The sequence below is a fragment of the Archocentrus centrarchus genome, chromosome 1 (assembly GCF_007364275.1).
Source record: "Archocentrus centrarchus isolate MPI-CPG fArcCen1 chromosome 1, fArcCen1, whole genome shotgun sequence".
Taxonomy (NCBI): domain Eukaryota; kingdom Metazoa; phylum Chordata; class Actinopteri; order Cichliformes; family Cichlidae; genus Archocentrus; species Archocentrus centrarchus.
The window spans coordinates 746,468-770,796 of record NC_044346.1 but is presented as its reverse complement, the minus strand read 5'-3'; the positions used below and the strand labels follow the sequence as shown (position 1 = coordinate 770,796).

At 41.0% G+C, this 24,329-nt stretch overlaps 1 protein-coding gene across 1 annotated transcript; it reads right to left on the bottom strand.

The window, feature by feature from the left end:
* Positions 1 to 4,570: 4,570 nt before the first annotated feature.
* Positions 4,571 to 22,688, bottom strand: LOC115794248 (uncharacterized). The gene is made up of 7 exons (XM_030749674.1): positions 22,662 to 22,688; positions 22,065 to 22,291; positions 16,919 to 17,221; positions 10,973 to 11,257; positions 10,770 to 10,886; positions 6,025 to 6,086; positions 4,571 to 4,939 (listed from the first exon to the last, which is right to left on the bottom strand). Exons 2-7 carry the CDS (start codon positions 22,099 to 22,101, stop codon positions 4,829 to 4,831), a joined length of 915 nt encoding a protein of 304 aa, XP_030605534.1. The 5' UTR covers positions 22,102 to 22,291; positions 22,662 to 22,688; the 3' UTR covers positions 4,571 to 4,828.
* Positions 22,689 to 24,329: the final 1,641 nt, after the last annotated feature.

Below are 24,329 nucleotides of genomic sequence, written 5' to 3'. Positions count from 1 at the left end.
AATTTGTGATTTTTATTTTTAGTGTTTGTGAAATCCTGAGCTGATGATACTGAGGCTGATATTTTTCTGTTTGTTCAGTTTTTGTCTGTTTTTAGTCCACACTTTGTTCCAGGGTAACGCAAATCTTCATTCAGTCCTTTCACCCCTTCATCACAATAACCCCACCCAGCACAGAACAGATAAATACTGATATCTGATATTGGCTGGTACCATTGTTGGTGTGGTTCTGTTCAGTTTTAGGAAGGTTTCTGACAGGGCTGGAGGGAAAACACGCCTCAAATACTACTGAGAGTCAAAAGAGGAATTCACTAAAAGGCTTCAACAAAGCCGTCAGATGGATGTGGGGAAGCGAGTGATTAATAGTGTTGACTGGGAGCAGGTGTGCCACAGGTAAAACATGACTGTAGGGAAGGAACACAGACAAGAGAAAGAGGAAAGCCGCAGCATTCCTGACTTTGGGAACCACTGCCACACCATAAAGAGGGTAGAAAGGGTGGAGCTGCAGAGATGATGAGGAGGGTGTGGTAGAAAAATGCTTCAGAATAAATGACCCTGCAACAAATGTGGGAGGAGGTCTGCTGTTTGGGTGTTTTTGTTTTTTTCTGCTGTGCCTGTGTGTTTGTATGTTTAGCCTTAATTGTGTTTTTAATCATCCTCATTAACCTGTCTCTCGTTCATCACTCATCCTGATTGGCTACAGAGGTTCACTGGTTCACTTTAAGTTTTATTACTAAATATTTTCTCTTCGATTATTAGTTTGTTCATTTTTTGCCTTCTTGTTATTCTTTAATGCTTTCAGTCTTGAATGTTTAGCTTCAGTTACTGTTTGTGGAAGTTAATTTTATTCCCTCAGTGTTTCCTGTCCTATCCTATCCTTCCTTCATGTGTCTGTGTTTCCCCAGTCAGTTATGAGTCTCACTTCCTGTTTTATTTTGGTAGTTACTTCAGTGTCTTGGGTTTAGCTTTACTTCCCCCTTGTCTCACTGCCTTGATTTTCTGCACCTGCGTCTTGTTTTCCCTGATTGCCCTTCAGTGTATTTATAGTCCTGTCTTCCTCTCACTCCTTTGTCTTGGCACCTGTAATCCTTCCTGCTGTCATTCCCGTGTCCTCGCTGTGGTTTCTGGAATTTTGTGGCTTGATGTTGCTGTTTTATTTCATGGAGTTTTGTAACTTTGGATTCTCATTGACCTTAATGAAGGTTCAGTTTTTGGTTTACCTCAGTCTGCCTGAGAGTCTGCATTACGATCCTCATTGTGCCAGTCATGACAGGAGGTGGAGGCTTAAGGTCCATCCTCTATATGTCTTTGTTCAATGCATTAATAATAAAAAATAATTTGTTATAAGTTGTTTAATTTTTGGCTGCTGTAACACAGGAATTTGCCAACTTTTTGAATTAATAAAGGAAAGTATTTTATCTTGTCTCTTGTCTCTGGGACTCTGTGTCGAGTCACCTGCAGTCCTGTTTTCTGTCTTGTTTTCATTAATTTAGTTTGATAATAAATTATTAATATCAGTTAAGGGGAGAAAAATAAATGAATGGCTTCACGTGCACATTGATCAGGTTATTTCTCCAAACTAAAGACAAAAAGCAGACTGATTTTACACCAACTCTGTATGCTGACTCTCACATCTGCAGCAAGAAATCATTCCTGTGTGCTGATTCACGGATCATATGGGATGAGAAACATTTGATGGTAATGCAGACTGTCAGAGATCCTCACTGCATTATATTCCAGTTTATGTTGAGCTTTCTCATCCCTGAAAGTTGTTTTTCCTTCCATAAATGAGGATGTAGGAAATAAAATGCAAATTGGTTCTAAAAAACATCACCAGATGTGTTTCATGGGTAAAATGCTGGCAGATAAGTTTACTGCCAGTCTCTAGTGTTCCATTGTTTTAAATATTTCCCATGAACCAGTAAGTCACATCCTGCCTTTTGTTCAGTTTTTTGGCCGATGGCAGCAGCGAGGACAGGAAGGGTTTGGATAGAACAGTGATTCTCAAATCCAGGGCTTGTGGTCCGGTGTCCTGCAGGTTTTAGATGTGTCCCTGATCCAACACACCTGAATCAAATGGATGAATTACCTCCTCGGTATGCAGTCAAGTTCTCCAGAGTCCTGCTAATGACTTCTATATTTGACTCAGGTGTGTTGAAGCAGAGACACATCTAAAACCTGCAGGACAGGGGCCCTCGAGGCCTGGAGGCCTTTTTCAGTCTCAGGTTTCCTGTCCTTCTGTTTCTGGTCTTTTGTTTTTGGTCTTTAATGTGGTGCTATTGTTTCATTTGTTTTGTACCTGTAAATCATATTTTTTTCTCTCTTCCTTCTCAGTTTTTCCAGTAAGAAACATCATCTGTCAGGGTAATGTAAGCCTACAGAGGGTAATGTAAGCCTACAGCCTGTTGACTGGCTCTGTGTGTGTGTGTGTGTGTGTGTGGTTGTTAACTAATGTGTGTCGCAGGGGATTTTCCTCTGGCTCTGGTTTCAGTGTATTCCAGCAATTCACTCCTCTCCTGCCTGACTGCACCGCCCTTCCTCCCATTCCTCGTATCGTTTGTTGTGTTTGAACTGTGTTTTTAATTCAGGCAGTACAGTACCTGAATCCTGTGCCTCACATTCTCCTCCTTCTTTGCACATTTTGAGATTTCTGCAAACAGACTTTTTAACATTCAGTGCATTCAGATCATGTGTTGTATAAAGTGCTCAGCTAGAGTAGAAAAGTGATATATAAGAAGTAGCCCATTTACCTTGATTACAGCCCACAGGCTTGGAAGGATTCTGTTTTGCAACCTCTCTTTTGGTTTCAGTCTTTACTCAGTCATTAAATTCAGTCTTTTTTATTAATTTGAACAAATTAATTTAAAAAAGTTACCACATCAATTAATATACTTAATAAAAGAGAAACACGCACATCCAAAAATTAACCAGGGTGCTGCATCCAAGCAAAACTCAATAAAAAAAAGGAGGAGGTCCGCACACCAAAGAGCTCCCAGAAAAGTGTTTAATCCATCAATGTTTAAAACAGAGACGTTCACATCAAATATGCCATTAGGACTGTTATATGATAACCACAGTGTTTGTACTTTATCACAGGATATGTGTGTAGAAGTGTGCTGTAACCATGAAAATACATTTAGCTGTATATGCTACTGATTAGCATTACGCATGGACATTGACTAGGAAACCATAAATAAACAAAATATTTTTGAACACCATCATAGTCTCACAAACCAGTGGCTGACATCACAATGACCACAACTATAATAATAATAATAATACTAACAATAATAATAATGGGAGGTACTGCAGAGCGAGGTTATGCATTGCCTTAAAGTTGAGAAGCAGAATCTTGAGATCAATACGATTATTAACTGGGAGACCGTGAAGCTGATGAAGGTCAGCTGTGATGTGACTTATGGAGGGAGTTCTGGTGATGATGCAGCATCAAAGTTCTGGACCAGCTGAAGTTTATTTATGGACTTGAAAGAAATACCAGAGAAAAGAGTTAAAGTAATTGATGTGGGACGTAACCGAGGTGTGTATGAGGATGGTAGTACTATTGGGTGTGAGAGATGGATGGAGATGATTAATTTTATGAAGCTGGAAGTATGAGGACCGAGTGACATTGCTGATTTGAGGCCGGAAACAAAGCGTGCTGTCAAGGATAACACCCAGACTCTTAACCTGAAGGGAGGGAGAAACTGACACTGGACACAAAGGGCCTGTATCCGGAAAGATCCTGAACACTCTGGAATGGCAGATCCAACTTTATGGATACGTGGCAGATCTATAATGTTTCCGGAGATAATACAGGAAGAGCTGAGCCATCACAGATGTTTAGATGGATATTATCCGGATATGTAAAGGATGTTCATTCATATCTATCATACCTCAGATAGTACCGTATTTTAGGGCTTTTATTCCAGTGTGAGGAAAGTTAGGCAAAGTGGATTTGGTTCCAGTGAGGAGCACTTTGGTTTCATCTATGTTCAATTTGATGCTGGAGTACCAGGATTTGATTTCCTGGAAGTAAACACAGAATAAGGTGGGTGGTAACTGGAAATGGGTGGGATTTGCAATTTCTGAGCTGAATGAACCGAGTGTGGCCGGAGAGAGTTGTTTCTACACGGTGAAGAAGGTGGAAACCAGACTGGAAATTTTCATAAAGGTTATTGCAGAGCATGAACCTGAGAAGCAACTATTTTATGTTGTTAACCATGGAGAAGAGGGCCCTCGTGTTGCTCTGATGTGAACTGATTAGACCTGCAGTAAATAGATTTGCTGTTGTGAGTGTGTCCAGAGAATGATGAATAAGGGTGTCCATTTCTGCATGAACATGAGTCTGAGTGTGTAACTACAACAAAGAAGGCAAAAACTGGTTCATAGCACAGTCTGTAACATCTACACAGAGAAACCTTTGTGCGTGTGTGGCTTCCTTCTAATATTAACACTATGCGTGTACTATTTTAAAACAGTGTGTTGCTATCTTCTCAAAGCTGTGGTGTGCAGATGGTGCCTCCAAATAAGAAAGTCTTCAGTTATTTTGGAAATCACCGACTCATTTCTCAAATTCACTCATGCAAAGAGATTTATTAGCTGCAGGCGCTCACAACAAGCTTTGCTGTGAATTAAATTGAAATGTGTGACCCAAGAAGAAATGTACAGCTCATATTCAGTAACACAGAAATGTCACGGGCCGAAGCAGAGAAAAGTGAACTTAATAAAATAATAAATATAAACAAAAACAATCCAGTCTAAAAATGACACCAAAACCTGAGAGCTTCTGTTTGTGGAGACAGCTGAAATTTGTGAAGTCTGATGTTTGCTATCAAGTATTCTCAACAGACTCTGAGATCATGCGATGAACCTCCAGCTTATCATACACTGTGGTCAGGCCGGAGTGGCCGATCGTTGTTGATGAATCTGGTAAATCCTCCTCCTGGAGAAGGGAAGACACAGGCGGTAAGTAATGCAGTAAAATGGAGCAGATCTTCCTTCTGACCCAGGCAGGAAGCAAGTGATCAGTCTGGAAATGTTCAATGGAAAAAACATCAACCTTTCCTAATCTGGAAATTCCTGTAAGAGCATCAGGGTCTTCCTGTTATTACAGTACATCCTGTTTATATCAAGCAGAGTTACTTAGCATGAATAAATAAATAAGGGGAAATGCTTTCAGTTTTTTTTCCTGTCAGGAAAACAGCGCTGGATATGAGCACAGAGCCACACCTGAGCGTACGGTAAATGGACTGCTGATTATACACCAAAGCACTTTCCACCACACACACACACACACACACACACACACACACACACAGCTTTTATCTATGCCTAAGTGCTTCCTAACATGCACACACTGGGTCCAGTATCTTGCCCGGGGATGCTTCAGCATGTGGACTGGAGGAGTGGGGGAACTGTGACCTGCTCCACCACCTGAGCCACAGTCAGGTAACAAATTAGCTCGAAGTTGTCTGAAAGATGTCAGAGCTAAAGCAGCTCGTTTCAGACAGAGGATGAACTGAGGGGCTGCTCAGAGGTGCATTATGCAGTAAACAGTGATCATGTGAGATGGGAATCAGTTAAACACACCCAAGGAGAGTCCAAAAATAAAAATATGGATCTGAAACTGAGCACAAAAGGTCCGCTGATTCTCAACCACCTACAGAATATCAATATTCTGTGATTTTTACTGGAATATACATGAAAAAAAAGCCACTAACATTTCAAACCATTAAAGGAAACAGACTTTCTAATGCAGCTCTGAATATGACCATGCTGCTGCTTTCTCAGTGCATTTGAAACTCTATATACGTGGCCCTTTGTGTGCTGACAGCTGCTATTTCTGTGTATTCAGTTTCCAGGAACTGGGTGAGAGCAAACACACTATGTTTGCTAAGAGATGCATGATGCCATCTGCCCTGCAGGCAGGATGTACTGATTTGTGATTGGCCAGCGTAGCTGTCAGTGATGTTTCTCAGTAACAGACTCATCATTAATCTCAAACATCCGTTAGGGGGGATTACCAACCTGTCTGTTGCCACAGACACGGATGTCACTATATTCCACTTCTTCCTCTGTGCCGACGGGACCTGCAAAAGATACAAAGCTGAAGTTACAGTTGAACTGAAGTCAAACTTAATTCAAACACTTCAAAACCAGAGCCACAAACTGCTTCACTGACAGAAGAAGTGACAAAAAAACCATGAAAAAATAAAAATCAGGACACAGAAGCATCATTTTCATTTATATCCTCATTCTCGCATGAAGACAGAGCAAGAAAGCCGGCACAGGAGGGATTCAGGAACGCTGTGGAGTCACTGTTAACAAGAGTGCAGTGCATCTGCAAAGGAAAGACATCAAACCATCTTTTTGATTTAGGAACCTCTGGAGAAACCCCTGCTGCTCCAAAGGTTAAAGTGGCCCTAAACTTATCAGTAACTTTTGTCTTCTCTGTCCTGCAGTTTGAGCTTCATCCTGTTTGCTTTGGTATCTCTGAGCTTGGTTTATAATAGAAATGTCTGTAAGAAGGCTGCTGGAGCTGTAAAAATACATTTGAACTGAATTTCACAGAAAATATTAATATTCAAAGACAACTCTTTATGGTTAACAAATACAAAATGCTGAATATCATTTTCTTTATAAAGTGCAGCCAAACTAATGATAAACATGCCTGTAAGGGAGAGAAAGATGGCTCCAAGGACTGCATTCAGTTATTCACGTATGGTGGCTGTAGCTCAGTAGGTAGAGCAGGCCACCTACTGATCAGAAGGTCAGCGGTTCAAATCCTGGCTACTCCAGGCTACATGCCAACGTATCCTTGGGCAAGATACTTAACCCCAAGTTGCTCTCCGACCGTTCTGTCGGAGTATGAATGCGTGTGAATGTTAGTTAATTAAAAAGCACTTAGCTTCGTAAAAATTGAAGTGCTTGTATGAATGGGAGTGCATGGGTGAATGCAAACAGGTTGTATAAGTGCTTTGAGTGCTCATACTGAGTAGAAAAGCGCTATATAAGAACTAGTCCATTTACCATATACACATACATCTTCCAGGCTGAGTCCTTTCCATCCTCTCCTCACTGAGGCCAGAGAGTCATGTTCATGCAAAGTGTCTCCACAGTAACTCTATCTGCATCATATCCTCTGCTTGGCGCCAGGAAAGCGAAGCGAGCGCTCATATAAACACATTAGTTGCTTGGACGCAGTGAGGTAAGATACACAAACCTTACACGACCTTAAGACTTAAGTAGAGTACACATGTGGGCCTGTGTGATTGGCTGATTCCAGTGAAGTGTTTGACATATGCACACTGAGAGATGAGACAGCCTTTAGCAAACTCTGTAACTCCCACAGACATCAAAGAGCCACAGGACAGGAAAACATTCACCATCACATCACATACGTTAGGCTGTCAGGCTCATAAAAGCTTTTTATTCACATTAGCTTCACCTTAGATTTATGTGTATATCTCACACACAGCACCAGCACTGAATCGATGCTGGTGTTAATCAGTGATTCATGTTCTGCTTTCGCACAGCAGGGAGCATCATGAAACATCATCATGACTTTTCAGTAAAATATTAAGTTCATTAGGTCTCAGGGATAATATGTCTGTTTCCAGCAGGTAAATACCTTCATGTGTGCGTCCACTGTAAACTGGATAGTTAAAAGCTGAGTGATGTGAGGTCACTGAATCAGTAGCCACACAATGAAATAATGAGGGTTAAATTCTTGCTGTGACACAGACCTCAGGTATGATCTATGACTCTTATGCATCAGGAAAAAGTGGAACTAGCACGACTTTACAGGGTTGCAAACCAGCTTACAGAAGAGGAATCTTGCTGAGAAAATAACCTGCTCGGGAGCATGTTAGATTCCTGTTTAGAGATCAGCGGGTATGAAATCACCGTGTGGTGTCTGATCTACTATGACTTAAACTGCTATGTTAAACTGCATCTATGTATGGGTTTTCTCCTTTAGGATGAAGGCCTTGAGTTCAGGCCTGCTTTGACCTTGTCCAAAAATGGATAGCTCAGAATGAGCATATAGTTTCCATCAGTAAAATGGTATGAGAGGCAGCTAAGGAAAAAAGCGTCTGTTTTGACACTGTGTGTTTTTGCAATAAACTTTGTATATGCATCAAGACTTTGTCAGCGAGGGTCTTTTCTTCAAGAACACACCATCAAAAACACAGCAACCATTTACTGACAATCAATTCTCCATAAAACAGCGTCACCATTCCTGGAAGATCCCTTGGAGCTTTGTGTGCGGACAGTATAAAGGTCTAGTTTTGTCTATGTGTTTCCCAACAATGTTATTGTTCTGTAAGCACTAATATCTGATCCTGAAATGGAAACTTGGTTGTACTTGTTGACCTTATTTCAAAATTGCTCAAAGACCAAACCTGTGTTTGAATTTGTCTTTAGATTTATTCTTGTCTTATTGTCAGGCTGTGAAACTCCTCTGAGGCTGCAGCCGAGAGAATAAAACTGACTTTAAAACATTCATTTAACCAAACACTTGATAAGAATCCATTAAATTCTCCCATGTTTTAATAACAGTAGCTATATCTATATTGTATCAGTGTAGTAGGTAGTCTTATTTTCTTCAATTAATGATGAATAGTAAGATGTCCTAGCTTTACGGAGGGCTTTTTTATAGAGCAACAAACTCTTTTTCCAGGCTAAATGAGCATCTTCTAATTTAGTGAGACGCCATTCCCTCTCCAGCTTTCGGGTTATCTGCTTTAAGCTGTGCATTTGTGAATTATACCACGGAGTCAGGCACTTCTGATTTGAAGCTTTCCTTTTCAGAGGAGCCACAGTATCCAAAGTTATACGCAGTGAGGATGTAAAACTATTGACGAGATAATCGACCTCACTGGGAGCAGAGTTTAGGTAGCTGCTCTGCACTGTGTTGGCACTGAGGCGCATAATAATGAAGGAATTAGATCCTTAAACTTAGTTACAGCACTTTCAGAAAGACTTCTTGTTATGGTCCAGCACTTTGTGTTTTGTGTTCCGTGATATTCTGTTAAATGTATTATGTTGTTTCCTTATGTTTGGCTCTTGGTTTATTTTTGGTTGTGTGTCTAGCTTTGCTTCCTGTGTTTCCCTCCCAGGTGTTCCCTATTGTCTTGTTACCTGTGTGTGTGTGTGTGTGTGTGTGTGTGTGTGGGGGGGGGGGGTTCCCTGTCTTGCTCCCGAAAGGATTTTTGTACTTTTGTTTTTGACTTTACAATAAAGTCCTTTTAGTTCATGTCCCTCTGCAGAGTCCTGCTTTTGGGTCCAGTTCTGCCTGTCACTGTGTCCACCTTAACACTACTGTAATAAAACTTATTCCCCACTGCTGTGTAATCCATTAAAGCGGGGGTATTCAAATCCAGGCCTCGAGGTCCAGTGTCCTGCAGGTTTTAGATGTGTCCCTGATCCAACACACCTGAATCAAATGGCTGAATTACCTCCTCAGTCTGCAGTCCAGCTCTCCAGAGTCCTGCTAATGACTTCTATATTTGACTCAGGTTTTTTGAAGCAGAGACACATCTAAAACCTGCAGGACACCGGCCCTCGAGGCCTGGATTTGAGGACCCCTGCATTACAGTAAATGTAAATGTAAATGTTACTAAGAAATGATCAGACAGGAGGGGACAAGATCCAGAGTATGATTAAAGTGGTGGGTGGGCTCCTTTACATTTTGAGAGAAGCCAATTGAATCTAACAATAGATTAAATGCAGTGTTGAGGCTGTCATTCTCAGCATCTACATGGATGTTAAAATCACCCACTATAATTATTTTATCTGAACTGAGCACTAAATCAGATAAAAAGTCTGAGAAATCAGACAGAAACTCTGAGTAAGGACCAGGTGGACGATAGATAATAACAAATAAAACAGGTTTTTGATTTTCCCAATTAGGATGGACAAGACTAAGAGTCAGGCTTTCAAAAGAATGAAAACTTTGTCTGGGTTAACAATGAAAGCCAAACAATGCAAATCCCCCCAAACAAAGAGAAACCCAAGTCATGTTTTGTAGTACTTGAAGTTAGTAAAGAGAAGGCCATAAATGCCTGCAGACCTAAAGAAGGTAATCAGCACAGACATCTGAAGTGTGTGGAGGTTTACCTTCACCACTTGTCACTCTCACTTTGGCCAACTTTGTACTTGTTAAATATTAACAACGCTGTAAATGGCTTTATTTATTTATTTTTACAGAAAAATCTCTCACTGAGTGAATGCGGTTTGAAGAATGAATGATGAAGAGGATACAGGGTAAGTGTCCAAATGGACGTTCAAGTCTTAAACTTTTACATCTTCCTGTAAATGTTTAGTGAACAGGTTTTTGCTCCAGGCTCTGTACAGTTCAGTCAGGCTGTGATCAGAGTGCTCACAATGACAACAGCATGTGGAAAATACCACCTGCTCACTGAAGCCAGTCCTGTAACACCAGCAGATCCTCTCTGACACAGCGTGGCCGTGGATCTCAGGGGTATCAATTAAAATAAAAACAGAACTGAAAACTGACTTCTGCGTCAGTGGACTCAGTGATGACAGCAGTGCAGATCAAATTTCCACAACTAGGAACAAAGAACTCTTATGAACATCCTGAAGCAGGTTCATACTAAACACACAAGGTTTCAGTTACCTGAACAATAAACTAAGGCTGACCTGTGTAGCTCACTAGTTTGAAGCCTGAGCCTTAGTTTGGACCCCCCACCCCCTAATAAAACACAACAACAAAACAAACAATCAATAAAAATAAATAAATAAATACCTGCCTTGTGCTTGTCCATTTGTCCTCTTGTTTTCAGTAAGATACTTCTGCTTGATGATGAGGGCGACAACAATAACGACCAAAGCTGACACGATGGAGAAGACAGCAAACAGGATGATATCTGTCAAACAGAAACACAATCAGCAAAACACAATCCAATGAAAAATTCTTTACATGTTTAAAAATCAGTGTCAGAAATAATCTCACAGTTTCTTTGTGCAGGGTAATCGGAGCTGTTTGTGTCGTTTCCTCCACAGATTGCTTTCACGTTGACAGTCACAGTTTTAGTTTCTGCAGGGTTTGCAGCCACACATCTGTAAGAGGAGCTGAAGTCCTGCTGCTGCACAGTGAGAGGCAGAGAGAGCGCAGAGCTGCTCTGGTTCAGGATCTCCTCGTCTTTAAACCACAGCAGTGTCGTCTCTTTGTCCACCGAACACAGTAAGGAGCAGATCTCAGAGCTCAGATTCTTCACTGTAGGAGGCGCTACAGAGTCTGCAGAAGAAAATAGATGGAGGTTAAAGATCAGGCAAAACAAGTAACATTAGAATATATTCTTTTACTGTCTTCTATTTGTTAGTGACCTTTATTTCATGTTTATCCAGGTTTATATTTATATAAAGTTTGATGTGTATCTAAGAGTCAACAGTTGAATATGTAGAGTGCTGGTTATTGTTGCTCTAAATGTGATCAGTGGATATTAAAATGAACCTATTCTGCTCATTTAAAGCTACATCTTTTTAATCTTAATCTTAGACTGTACTTGGGGAGCTCTGCATGAGTTTAGTCCTGCCCCCTTTAAGCCAACTTTCTTCTGATTGGCTGCCCCTCATAAAAACCTGCCTTGAACAGAAATTGTGCAGAGCTTCTCTGGTCAAAGCCAGAATTGTGTCTATAATGACTGAATTAAGGATATTGTTTATCTACAACAGATCCAAGGACAAACAAACAGCGTGAAACTGAATGTTTAACCAGCCTGAATCCTGAGGGGATTACAGGTACATACACTGACCTCATTATTTGATACACTGACCATTTGAACATTCACCTCTGGAACATTTTATATATAAACAGAAATAATGTAAGAGCAAGTATAATCAGCTCTTCTGTTACCTCTCACTGAAACTGTGTGTGATTCCCACCTGCTTTAAAAAGTCCATCATAGTCCCTGTCCCAAAGAAACCACACCCCAGCAGCCCCAATGACTTCAGGCCCATAGCACTCACCTCTGTGGTGATGAAGTGTTTTGAGAGACTCATCAAGACATTCATCACCTCCTCACTGCCCACCACCCTCGACCCACTACAGTTTGCATACCGGCCAGACAGATCCACAGATGACGCCATATCCTTCCTCCTCCACAAGACCCTTTCACACATAGACACTGGTAAGGGGAACTATGTGAGAGTGCTGTTTGTAGATTACAGCTCAGCATTCAACACCATAGTTCCCTCCAGGCTGGTCTCTAAGCTGCTGGACCTGGGCCTGGGCCCATCCCTGTGCAGGTGGGTTCACAGCTTCCTGACCAGCAGACCACAGGTGGTACGAGTGGGTCACCTCACCTCATCCTCCCTCACCCTCAACACTGGATCCCCCCAAGGCTGTGTGCTCAGCCCTCTGCTGTACTCACTGTACACCCATGACTGCGAGGCCACGTCAGAGTCCAACGTCATCATCAAGTTTGCTGACGACACTGCTGTTGTGGGACTAATCTCTCACAATGAGGAGACAGCCTACAGGAGAGAGGTCTCCCGCCTGGAGAACTGGTGCCAGGAGAACCACCTCCTGCTCAACGTCAGCAAAACAAAGGAACTGATCGTGGACTTCAGCAGGAAGCAGCAGAGGGACTACCATCCACTTGTCATCAGTGGTGCTGAGGTGGAAAGAGTGGACACCTTCAAATACCTGGGAGTGACCATCTCACAGGACCTGTCCTGGACTCATCACATAAACATCACTGTGAAGAAGGCCAGACAGCGTCTCTACCTCCTCAGGCGGCTGAGAGACTTCAAGCTCCCACTCAAGGTGCTCAGGAACTTTTACACCTGCACCATCGAGAGCATCATGCGTGGGAGCATCACCACCTGGATGGGAAACTGCACCAAGCAGGACTTCATGGCCCTAAAAAGGGTGGTTCGTTCAGCTGAACGGACCATCAGAACCACCCTCCCCAACCTGCAGGACATTTACACCAAGCAGTGCAGGCTGAGGGCCATGAAGATCCTAAAACAGCCCAGCCACCCCGGACACTCTCTCTTCTCCCTGCTCCCATCAGGCCGGCGTTACCGCTGCCTGAGGGCTAAGACTGAAAGGTTGAAGAAGAGTTTTTACCCACAAGCCATCCGTCTGCTCAACTCTGAGCCCTAACTGGACCATTATTGCACAGTGTAAATATCATAATTTAAAAAGTGTGTATAGGTATAGTATATAGAGTATAGTGTATAGTGTGAATTACTTTTTTTTTATTTTTATTCTTCTTATTTATATGTGTGTGTATATAAGGTTGCAGGTACAAAATACATTTCACTGTGCATTGTACTGTGTATAACTGTGCATGTGACAAATAAACACTATCTTATCTCTATCTTATCTGTTAGATCAGACGAAGCAGAAAATGAGGAGGGAGGTGAATTCACCTGCAGGCTGAGATCAGGCTCTGAAACAAAGATGCTGCTGAGATGCAAAAGAGAAAAAAATGCTGACATGTTGGCAGTGAGAGGATGAGGTGGTGGAAACACTGAGCTAGCAGCCCAGTGAGAGAGTTCTGACACAGCAGTTTGAGTACTGAGAGGAAAAAACAGGAAGCTGAAGAACCAATAAAAAAGAAGCTTGAATGAAGCGGGAATTATGACGGAGTTAAACTACAAGAATACCAGATCACAGAAATGAAACACATAGTGAAAAGCCTGCTATCAGAGTGAAGGGAGATCATCTACAAAGGAGGACAACAATATACGAGTTTATATGATATATGATTTCAGAGAGTCTCTGGAAAACATCACAGAGCTGCCCATGATGTGCACATGATTAATTTAGATCACCTCTAGACTGTTGGTTTTTAGTCTCAGAGTTCTTTGAACTGAAGAAATATGAAAGCAGCATTAATAAAGGGTTTCCCAACTGCTATCTAGCAAATACACCCATGCAGGCCCGCAATGGGTAGCTGTGGGTGAACGGTGGGGCTGTCTGGGCAGGGCAAACCCACACTTATTACATGCGAGCGCCAACTCTGTCTGGCCACACTGGGTATGCCCATGGCAGTTTGGCCCTTTGGAGCCCCATATGGGTGTGCAATGCCAAAGTTGGTTTGACCATAGAAAACCCATATGTGGCCCAAAGGAATTTTGCCCTTTTGGGTCCCCGTGAGGGTTTTCTATGGGCTGCCCATCGTAAGCTTACCCACAGAAAATCTTATAGCCCCTGTGTGTTAGCCCATAAAGGTGCCACAGTATTTTAACCCGAGGGGGCCCATCATGGTTTTCTGAAATGTACATTTTCAATTAAATTACAGCATGTTCTATATACAGTAGGTAAATGGGCACTGACAATGAGGAAAGGATTAACCAGGATTTTTTTTTTTGCATTTTTGACCACAGCAGCTTTTATCAGCAGTGAAGAGAGACAGGAAATGGGGGAAAGATACAGGGGAAGACACCCGGGCAAATTGGCAATGGGCCAGGACTCGAACCCATACCGCAACACAGCATATGTATGTGGTCGCCAACTTCACCACTAAGCCACCCAGGCGCCCAGCCAGGATTAACCAGGATACAACTAATGACAGCGTGTCCTTTCCTTCACCTCAAAGAGGGTTTTAAGCAGCAGCAGCCATTCTCAGGTTCAGCGCTGAAACCTTAATTGATGAAGAACTCAGAGTGGAGAGCAGGTGAGACAACTTGATTTTCCAGATTGTACTATAAATTTAAGGACAAATAATTTAATTTTGAATTGTTCTGTTTGGTAAGAGGGTCTGCCATTCAGAGAAAAGTCCTGTAAACACAGTTGATCTGGCATCAACACTGTTGACTTGGGCCCATCGCCACAGGCTGATGCAAACTAATGGTTGATTTGGGCTGACTGACAGGAGACGCAGGTTAACAGCATTGTGCGTTAGATAAGTGACGACTTACTGGGGCTGAATTCACAAACAGACATTCGATGTCATTGAGAATCTTGAGATTGGCTCTTTGAGATTGAAGATCATGAAAGCACCACCATGTTCATGAGGGGTATAAAGTATCTTTCAATTTAACTTTTTTGTCACCACTACGCAGGAGGAATTTTGGCAGGAGTTTTGGCACTGCGCTCAGCATTGAGCCATCCACGCAAAGTGCCTGATGATGTGCTCATACTAATAAGATCTCGTCCTCCTAAAAATAAGTAGGAGCAGCCACAACAGGAATAAGTAAGATTGTTGCAGTCTTCCATTTGGTGCCATTTGCAGCAAATTGTGTGCCACAGACTTTGCCTCATTTAAATACTCTCCTCCTGAGAGTTTTTGCAAAAATACTCCTGTCTACTACTTTCAGTCACAAACTGACACTGAGCATCTTCAGTAAATCCAGCAGCTTGTTAACATCTGAAGAAAGCTTTGAGCTGCTGCAGACATTAGTCAATCTGACCTTTAATGTACTTTTTTCTTTAAAATTCCAACTTTTGTAATGTAGGGACGTTTTTCACAGGTTGTTCTTATTTAAATTACCTTCATAAAACAACAGGATGGTAACAACAGGTGGTAAATTAAGATGTACACTTTGTAATCCATCTTCTAAACAATGTAGTTTCAATACATCCAGCCAACCTCGATATGATTTTAATCGAGACCAAGGAAAAGAGGTTAGCAAAAGGAAACAGGAGGAACTTTCCAGAAAGCGCCCTCTATCCCTAGCCAGACACTTAATGCTCTTGGGATTCCCCTCCAATCCCAGCTGTCTGGCCTTCCCCACACAAAAGACACACCCACTCACACGTGCTTCCCACCTAGACAGCATCATATTACTGGCTTTGATTCCACTGGAATAAAAGCCCTAAAATACGGTACTATCCAAGGTATGATACCTCTGTATCCATCACAGATATGGACAATATCCCAACGAATGCGCACTGGATCTTTGACGGACCCGTTTTGGAGAGTTCTCCATAAACTGACAAAATTGGACCCTGAAAAATCGAAACTCTGAATGAACATCCATTACATATCTGGATAATATCCATTTAAACATCTGTGACAGATCAGATCTTCCCGTATTCTCTCCAGAAACATTATGGATATGTGCCAGATCCATAAAGTTGGATCTGCCATAGAGCATTCCAGATCTTTCCAGATACGGGCCCTTTGTGTCCAGAGCTCCTTCTATCAGTTATTCTCTTTTTTGCCTTTAAGTCTTCCAGCTTTATGTTTGACTTACCACATTTATTCTTGTAATTTATTATTAAAATACTTGATCACACTAAAAAAACAATGAAATGTGTAGTCAACAGGGAGGGAGTGCAGGCAGATTGCAGGTTTGTTGTCAGCCACAAACATTATAGCAGAATGTGTTGTTTCACCAGTGGAAACCAGTGGTTGAGTTGTGTAACCAAAGCAAGAGGCACAGAACAGCAACAAACTCTTAATCCTCCCATCAAAATAGAAGTGATTATTATGTAGACGTTTTACATTACACATAAAATATTGACAGATTGCACTGCAAATATTTTATCCATATATATATGCACAATATTTTGTGCATATATATATATATATATATATATATATATATGCACAAAGAGGAGATCCAGTCAGTTCTCCATGAGTGCAGGTCCCTTCAGATGTGAGGATGAAATGGGAAACATGTTTTGCTTTTCAGTATTGACTGATAGGAAAAAGCTTTTAAACTTATGTTGCTAATAAAACCTCTGTTCGACAGGAGGAACAATGTCTATTTTTTCCATTGCCCATTCTTCAGTTCACCTTCTACACATTTGCAGTAATGGTGAACATTCTGAATTAAAAGTTGATTATTCCTTTCAGAGTACACAATTGTGAGATAAGAAGAGAAACCTTTTTTTTTTCACCCTAAAGTTTAAGTAATGATGTGTTATACATGATGAGGTCACATATTGTGATAGAATGTTAAACAAACATATATGTAATAGCAAAAAAATAAGACTCACCGTAAACTGTGAGTTTATAAGATGTAGATAAAGATTTTCCTGTTTTAGAGTCGATGGTATAAATCCCTGAGTCGTTCCTCTGCAGGTCTGCGAGAGTAAAGAGTCCAGTGTTTCTGTCCCAGTGAAGTCTGTTCGTGTAAATTTCCTCTAATATTTTGAGTTTCCCTTCATTCACCATAGCAATATTCCTTCCTCCATAGAACAGGAATCCAAACTCCAGCACAGGATCAGGCAGAGTGATGTTTCCTCCCACAGAGCCCGGCAGCTTCTTCTTCACCTCCTCAGTTGCAGATAATCTCATCACTGTAAAATATGAAGTGAGACATCAGTCAGTGATAACTTCAATGAAAGTGAACAGAAATTCACAAAGAGTTTCAACTTTACAAAATTCTTCATATGAGTGAGTATTAAATTGTCTTTATTGTCTGTTATTGTCTCAGAGTCATCTGCAACTTGAAGCCCTCATTAATGATAATGAGGGAATAGTTGATAAATGCGAGTTGCACTTTGCACTGGTGACAGAAGTAACTCGGATTTTCAGAAGAAATTCTTACTTTTTTAATTGGTTTGTCACAACCAATTAAAAACTCAATTCCAAAAAATTCAAATCTTATAATCTTATAAACCCATATTTCATTCACAATAAATCATCATCATCATCATCATCATCAGATTCATCAGACAAGGCCACCCCCTTCACTTGCTCACTAGTATATCTCAGCCTAACAAGATGAAGAGAATCAGAATGATCCCCTTCACCTATCGGTGGTGTAATATGCTTGATCGGTGCTCATTTTTTTTGAAAGGTGGTTTGCTGACCCACTTCCACCATGTTTTTTCACATTTTGAAATTTGAGACCATGTTTTAACATGAATATCTGAAAACCTTTAAAAGATAAAAACCTGAAAATTTCACAGGCCTTTCTTACCATCAAAATAAACCAGGATCTCTAAAATTATGTCCTATATTTAAGCACACACACACTAATAAAAATTTCACATTGCAAAAGATGACTACTAACAATTTCAAAATTATATATAATTATATATATACTTCACAAGAATGCAAAATAAAAAATAATTCTTTTATTTTCATTCAACTTTCATGCTGGATTAAACAAACATGACAAATTGTAACCATCCATCCATTCGCTTCCGCACATCCTGTTAAGGGTCGCGGGGGGGCTGGAGCCTATCCCAGCTGTCATAGGGTGAGAGGCAGGGTACACCCTGAACAGGTCGCCAGCCTGTTGCAGGGCTAACACGGAGTGACAGACAACCTTTCACACTCACATTCACGCATTCACATTCACGCACTAAAATATCAGTCGCTTGTCCTGTCAAAATAGAACAAAAATCTGGAATTTCCACATGGATCTTTGATTATAACTGAAAAAAATATTTTTGTTAAACATATGCATGTTTTTAATTTTTAAGACCTACTCGACCTACTATCTTGAGACCTACTGCCCTGAGGGGTTAGGTTAATTTTTAAAATACACTAAGAGTCATTAAAACCACCAGTACTGATGTTCTGGAGTGGCCGTTTCAGTCTCCTGACCTCAATATCATTGAGCCACCCTGGGGAGATCTCAAGCATGCAGTTCATGCAAGACAGCCCAGAAATTTACAGGAACTGGAGGCTTTTTGCCAAGAAGAATGGGCAGCTTTACATCTGAGAAAATAAAGAGCCTCGTCCAGAACTACCACAAAAGACTTCAGGCTGTCATTGATGTTAGAGGGGGCAATACACGGTATTAAGAACTGGGGTATGTAAACTTTTGATCAGGGTCATTTGGATGTTTTTTGTTGTCATTATGATTTAAAAATAGAAAACACAGTTGTTTATCAATAAATGCTTTTGCCCAACCACTAAATATGAGTGGAAAAGATGTTTTTGTGTTATCATTCATATTCTCTGAAAAAGCACCAAGAAAGCAAAAATTCTGCTGTGATATGTAAACGTTTGAGCATAACTGTACACTGTATATGTTGGTATGCAATTATTTATCGGGGTGAAAGGGCTATAATAAAAGGATATTTTAGCAAACTAACACAATAAATGTGAATACACATTAATGAACTAAAATGACAAAAAAAAAAACTTTATAAAAAAAGATATTGTGTACTTGCAAAAGTAGCTAACATTAAATAAAAACATATAGGTCAAATTTGTTAACACAACCAGCTTTAGGAGGTTTTTACACTAAAAAAAAACTGTACTGTCCTTTACTGTTGTGTTTCTTGCACTTACACAGATACACTTGTTTACTGTGGCAGAGAACAATCACTAAACTGATGCTGACTGCAGCTCTCGGTCGCTGCTTAATGGCTTCTAATTCAATACTCATGCCTGCAACATCCTGAATGTTCAGCATTATTGGATGGACAGGAAACTGCCCGCTGTACTCAGCTGTTTTATCAGAGAGGACTTTCCTGGCTGGTATTTGGTGATAACTGAGGGACTTTTCTTCTTGTTATTCTGCAAACAGATATCAGAAGAAAAACTGCTGGTAATTTCCTGTTTAAACAAAACGACTCTTCACTGGAGTCGTAGAGTTTGGTACTTTTTATAGTCTAGTTTTTCTTACATTATTTCAGTTCCAGCAGTTTTATCAAATTTTCAGTTTTGTTTCATTAAAAGTTACTCTTAATTTTTCTATACAACATCCTTTATTTCTTTGAGTCTGAGACTTTATTCTTTAGTATGATAAACAGTGTGGCTGAAGTCCACACAGGAAACTAATCTAATGGTTTAATCTGAAACTTCACATTAAAAAAACAGTGCAGATGTTTTTGAATCGGCCCTTTCAGAAAACTGGTTCCTGCATGTTTGCTGCTGCTAATGATCTTCACTGACTCAACGTTTTCTGTCCCACAAATGTTCCAACACACGTTTACCACAAAATATTATCACTGACAACATCACAATACTGTATCTGACCTTTCTCTTCCAGCCCTCTCTGCAGTGTCTGTCAGTGAATGCAAAGACCTTCAGCTGAAAATACTCCACAATAAATACTACAGCTGTTTCCCAAACTTACATAAAAAAAGCAGAGAATTATATTCACACACTCATAAACATAAAGTTCCTCCTGAATAAATCAGCATGATTATTTCCTCTCTCTACATTTTAAAAATTCTATTTCCCTCTAAGAAACAACTCATAACAGACCCTTCGCTGTCTTGCTCCTGAACCAGGGTTATAATAGTTTTGTATTTTACATCATAGTTTAGTTTTAGTTAGTTTTCAGAGCGCTTTTGCTCCTTTTTATTAGTTTTTATTTTTGGTTTAATGCTTAGTTTAGTTTTTGTTAGATTTAATTTTTCATACTTTGTCAGGTTCAGGATTCAAGGTGCCAGAGTGACAACAGTGTGACAAAATACCTTTAAAAATTTGTGTTCAACAACCAGCTGTTCACAAACAGCAGCATTACCTGCTAAATGTGTGTAACACACAGGAACATCAACAAGGAGAAACAAAGAAAAACAAAAGCCAATAAACTCTACAATAAAGTTCAGGGTCAGTGCCGTAGATTAACAACAGCTACATGTGGTGTTTGACAAAAACAAACTGAACTCATTGAAGGAGTCAAAGCTCAAATCCAGCTGCATCCTGATGTTCTCAGGAAGCTGCTTCCGTTTTGGAGCTGCTTGATTAGCTGCTTTCCACTCAGGCTTGCAGGCTCTTTACGGCCTCTCTACACAACCTACGCAAGTGTCCGACCTCATGTTCACATTTATGCTTGTGTAGCTGGATTATGTACCGGCTGCGACTCTTTCCCCTCTTTGGGTTTCTGTAGTTGCCTTGTGTCCGCTTTGTGTTTTCTCCGCTTGAGTGTTGTGTGTTCCGCACATTTTTCAACATCCACAGCCAGACACTCGCTTCTATCTTAAAGAAACCCCATATGGGAGTCTGCCATCACGGTACACGCACACACAGTTGCAACGCTCCCAGCCTAAACTGCTAGAGCAGAAACAAATGATTTCATCTCCGTCCACGAAGGTTTTAAGTAAAATAACAAAAACGAGGTCATTTTATCTAGAATTTCAGTTAGTTTGTCTCTCCCTGGGCAGCATGGTGGCGCGGTGGGTTCTCGTGGAGTTTGCATGTTCTCCCCGTGTCTGCGTGGAGCTGGATAGCCCCCTGAACAGGATAAGGGAACGAGGTGGGATGGATGGATCGTTATTCCCCTTCAATTATCGTTATTATTTATTTCAGTTTTAGTTATTTCGTTTGTTTTCGTTAACGATAATAACCTTGTCCTGAACATTTTTAAACGCATGTCACCACTGCCACCGTGATCAAGTGATATAATCATCTATATATAATTAAATCAAATAATTAACACTTTTAATGTTAAGCTGTTAAATGTGTTAATATAGATGTAACTGTTGATGCTGCAACAGCTACATCTATAAATTAGATTTTAAACAGGAACATCCCTCTGAAACATTTAGAAACAGCTCAAGTAAAGAGAGTAAACACTATGTTACAAGTGCACAACGATAACAATTAATCACCTTATTGATTTATAATCAATATCTTATTAATTTAATTGTTTTCTAGTCTTACTTGACCGCTCAAAATGCTGCAAGTCATGTTTTTACAGCGATTTATTCTTTTCATTTCAAGGACTTTATCCATATTTGCAACAACCAACTTAAAACCACCAGTTAAACTTCCGTGTACGATTAAGAAAGACTATCAAATATCCTACAATAATCATGCAGCTGACAGATACTGGAAATATGAACAAGTGAATACAGTCTCACATGAGTGTGATGAGAGTGAATAATGAACGGGATATAAATTAAAAATAAATAAAGACATCAGTCCAAGTATCAGAGTATCAGCTTACTGTGAAAGTGTAAAAACTACAGGAAGACTGGAGTAAAACAAATAACGATGACGAGGGGAAAAAAGAGGAATTAATTTGCCTAAAACAAATTGCTGCCGCACATATTTCCCGTTTTATCCTGCGCTCTACTTTTTGTTTATAGCAAGTCTGCAGGCAGATACTGTGTGTGTGCTAAACTGTATAGATGCAGTTTCTTATTTGTATCTCAGCAGCTACCAGTACACTCTGTCTTTCTGCTCTTCTGTTATTTCACAGTGAAATGTGGCTCCTGCGTAAAAACTTACCAACGAGAAGGAAAATTATTCTCACGGTCGACTCCATCACAGACTAAACAGACGCGGACATGGCGAAATATTTCTGCTTTCCGTGTGTCCTCACAGGCTGTCCATCAGGCAAAAGCTGTTTTGGCAAAATGGATCTAAATACATTTAAAATCGCAGAGTTGTAGCTCCGACCCAGAGAAAGTCTCGTTTAGAGAAGCTGCTTTCCAAATGACCACCTCTGACTCCTCCTACAAAAAAAGGCACATTGATGTGTTTGCTGCTTCATAATAACTTTAATGACCTCAGATGGAAAACACCGTGAGCTGCAGGGAACATGTGAGGGAGAATTTGTGAGAACTTAGGATAAGAGAACCACTGTGGATGTTAAAGACGTATTCCTGCTGTAAGAAATCTATATATCATGGTGGCAGGGCGGGTTGGACCCAAAGAGCAGACACAGCAGTTACTGATAACAAGTTCTACAGGGAGAAAGCGGAGGAAAAACAAACGAGAGTCCGTGGGAGTGCGCCTGGCTAATCACGGGGAATCTGCGGGGAGGGGGGGGGGGAGATGGATATATATTGGCGGAGGTGCGAGGGAGTGCCTGACTGGTCTTACTCTGCGAGGGAGAGACCTAGGAGGGGGTGAGGACCGGCGAAGTGTGTCCAGGGCTGAGTGGCGAAACGTGGGCAGGAGGTCGTTATCCGGGAGGGCAGGATGGTGAGGGCTGGAGAGAAGGCGGCAAAGGGTGCTGACTCCGAGGTGAGGCAGAGACAGTCCGGGGCTCTGGTGACAGGTGCGTGTTGTCAGGTCGCAGCCAGACAGTGGAAAAGGTTACAGACAGACACACAGGGTAGAGTGAGCAACCCGTGTTGTCAACATGGAGGTCGAAAACATTCTGGCAGCGAATCATCGTCCCAGCCGCTCCTAAATACCCCACGCCCTGCCGCAGGTGTGGACCTCGGCCACAAGTTCCACCCGAAACAAGCAGAAACCTAAAAGTCACTTTGATGATTTGAACATGGCTCATATTCTTTATTTGTAAAGCTTTCATTTTTATGAATCTCTCGTCTTCACAAAATGCAACAACTTTGTATAAATCAGATTTGATTTCAGCAGCATAAAGCTCAGAGTTTTTGAAGCTTCAAACACAGCAGGTTATGACAGGAAACAGCAAACACAGATAAATGTGACATGATCTGCATCATTTCTATCAGCTATGACAGTTCATTTTGATTTTAATGCTTTGATTGTGCCTTTCTATCTCCTTTTCATAAAGGATGCTCCAGGATCCTCTCCTAAAGGAGGTAACAAAGGAAGCACTGAAGCACGTTTCCTTAGTCCCTTTGTTAGTTCTTTGGAGGATACATGCATTATGACTGCTAAAGAGAAACTTCAGCCAGATCACTTCAGTATTCCTGAACACAATTTGGTCACAGGCCAGGAACTGAGGCCTGCTTCATTATAGTGTAATAAGATCAGTTTCTGGGTCACAGGCAGGACAGAGGAGACAAGGAGGCATAAAATAGAGAAATGAGAAAAGGTCAGAGGGAAGAGAAAAACAGGAAAGGCAGGATGTGACCTCACTGGAAGCATGACCACAACATCCCATAAAAACAGTTCTTTATCTGAACCAACTCTGGCACTGACAGGGCAGCAGGATCACATAATAGAGTTTGAATGTCTTCTACAAGCAGCAGAAACTGCTGCTGCTGCTGCTGCATGAGTGCTCCTCTGGTCGGCTGCTGCCTGCAAAGGTAAACCACATTATGTTTCCTGTTCTGTCAAAATCGAGCACAGCGCTGCTGTCTGGCTACTCAGTCCGGTCTGGTTTACCACAGCTCTCATTTCTGCAGAGACCAACCACAGGACACGGCGTCTGTCACGCAGCATGCAGTCAGTGTCTTTTAACCTTTGGTGGCTCTTTGTTCCACCTGTAAGAACATTTTCACAGTATGTGGAACTTTTACTGTTTCCATGAGTGCAGACCCCTCACATGTTCATGTTCATGTTCATGAATGAAAACATTGGAAAAATTCACCTCCTGTTTGCCGAATCAAAGAAAATGTCCTCCTCTTACACTGGCCAGTTTGATGAACCAGCCCAGTTATTATGAATATTTAATAGAGAGCCATACAGTGTTTAGGTCCAAACTGCAGCTCAGGCCTAACAAAAGCTTTCTAACTGATCAGAGGTTCCCCAGTTTTCTAATGTGCTGCACAGTGTGAGAGGCTAACAGAAGCATCATTTATGGATAGTTTGAAGGCTTCAGAGTTTGTTCTAAAG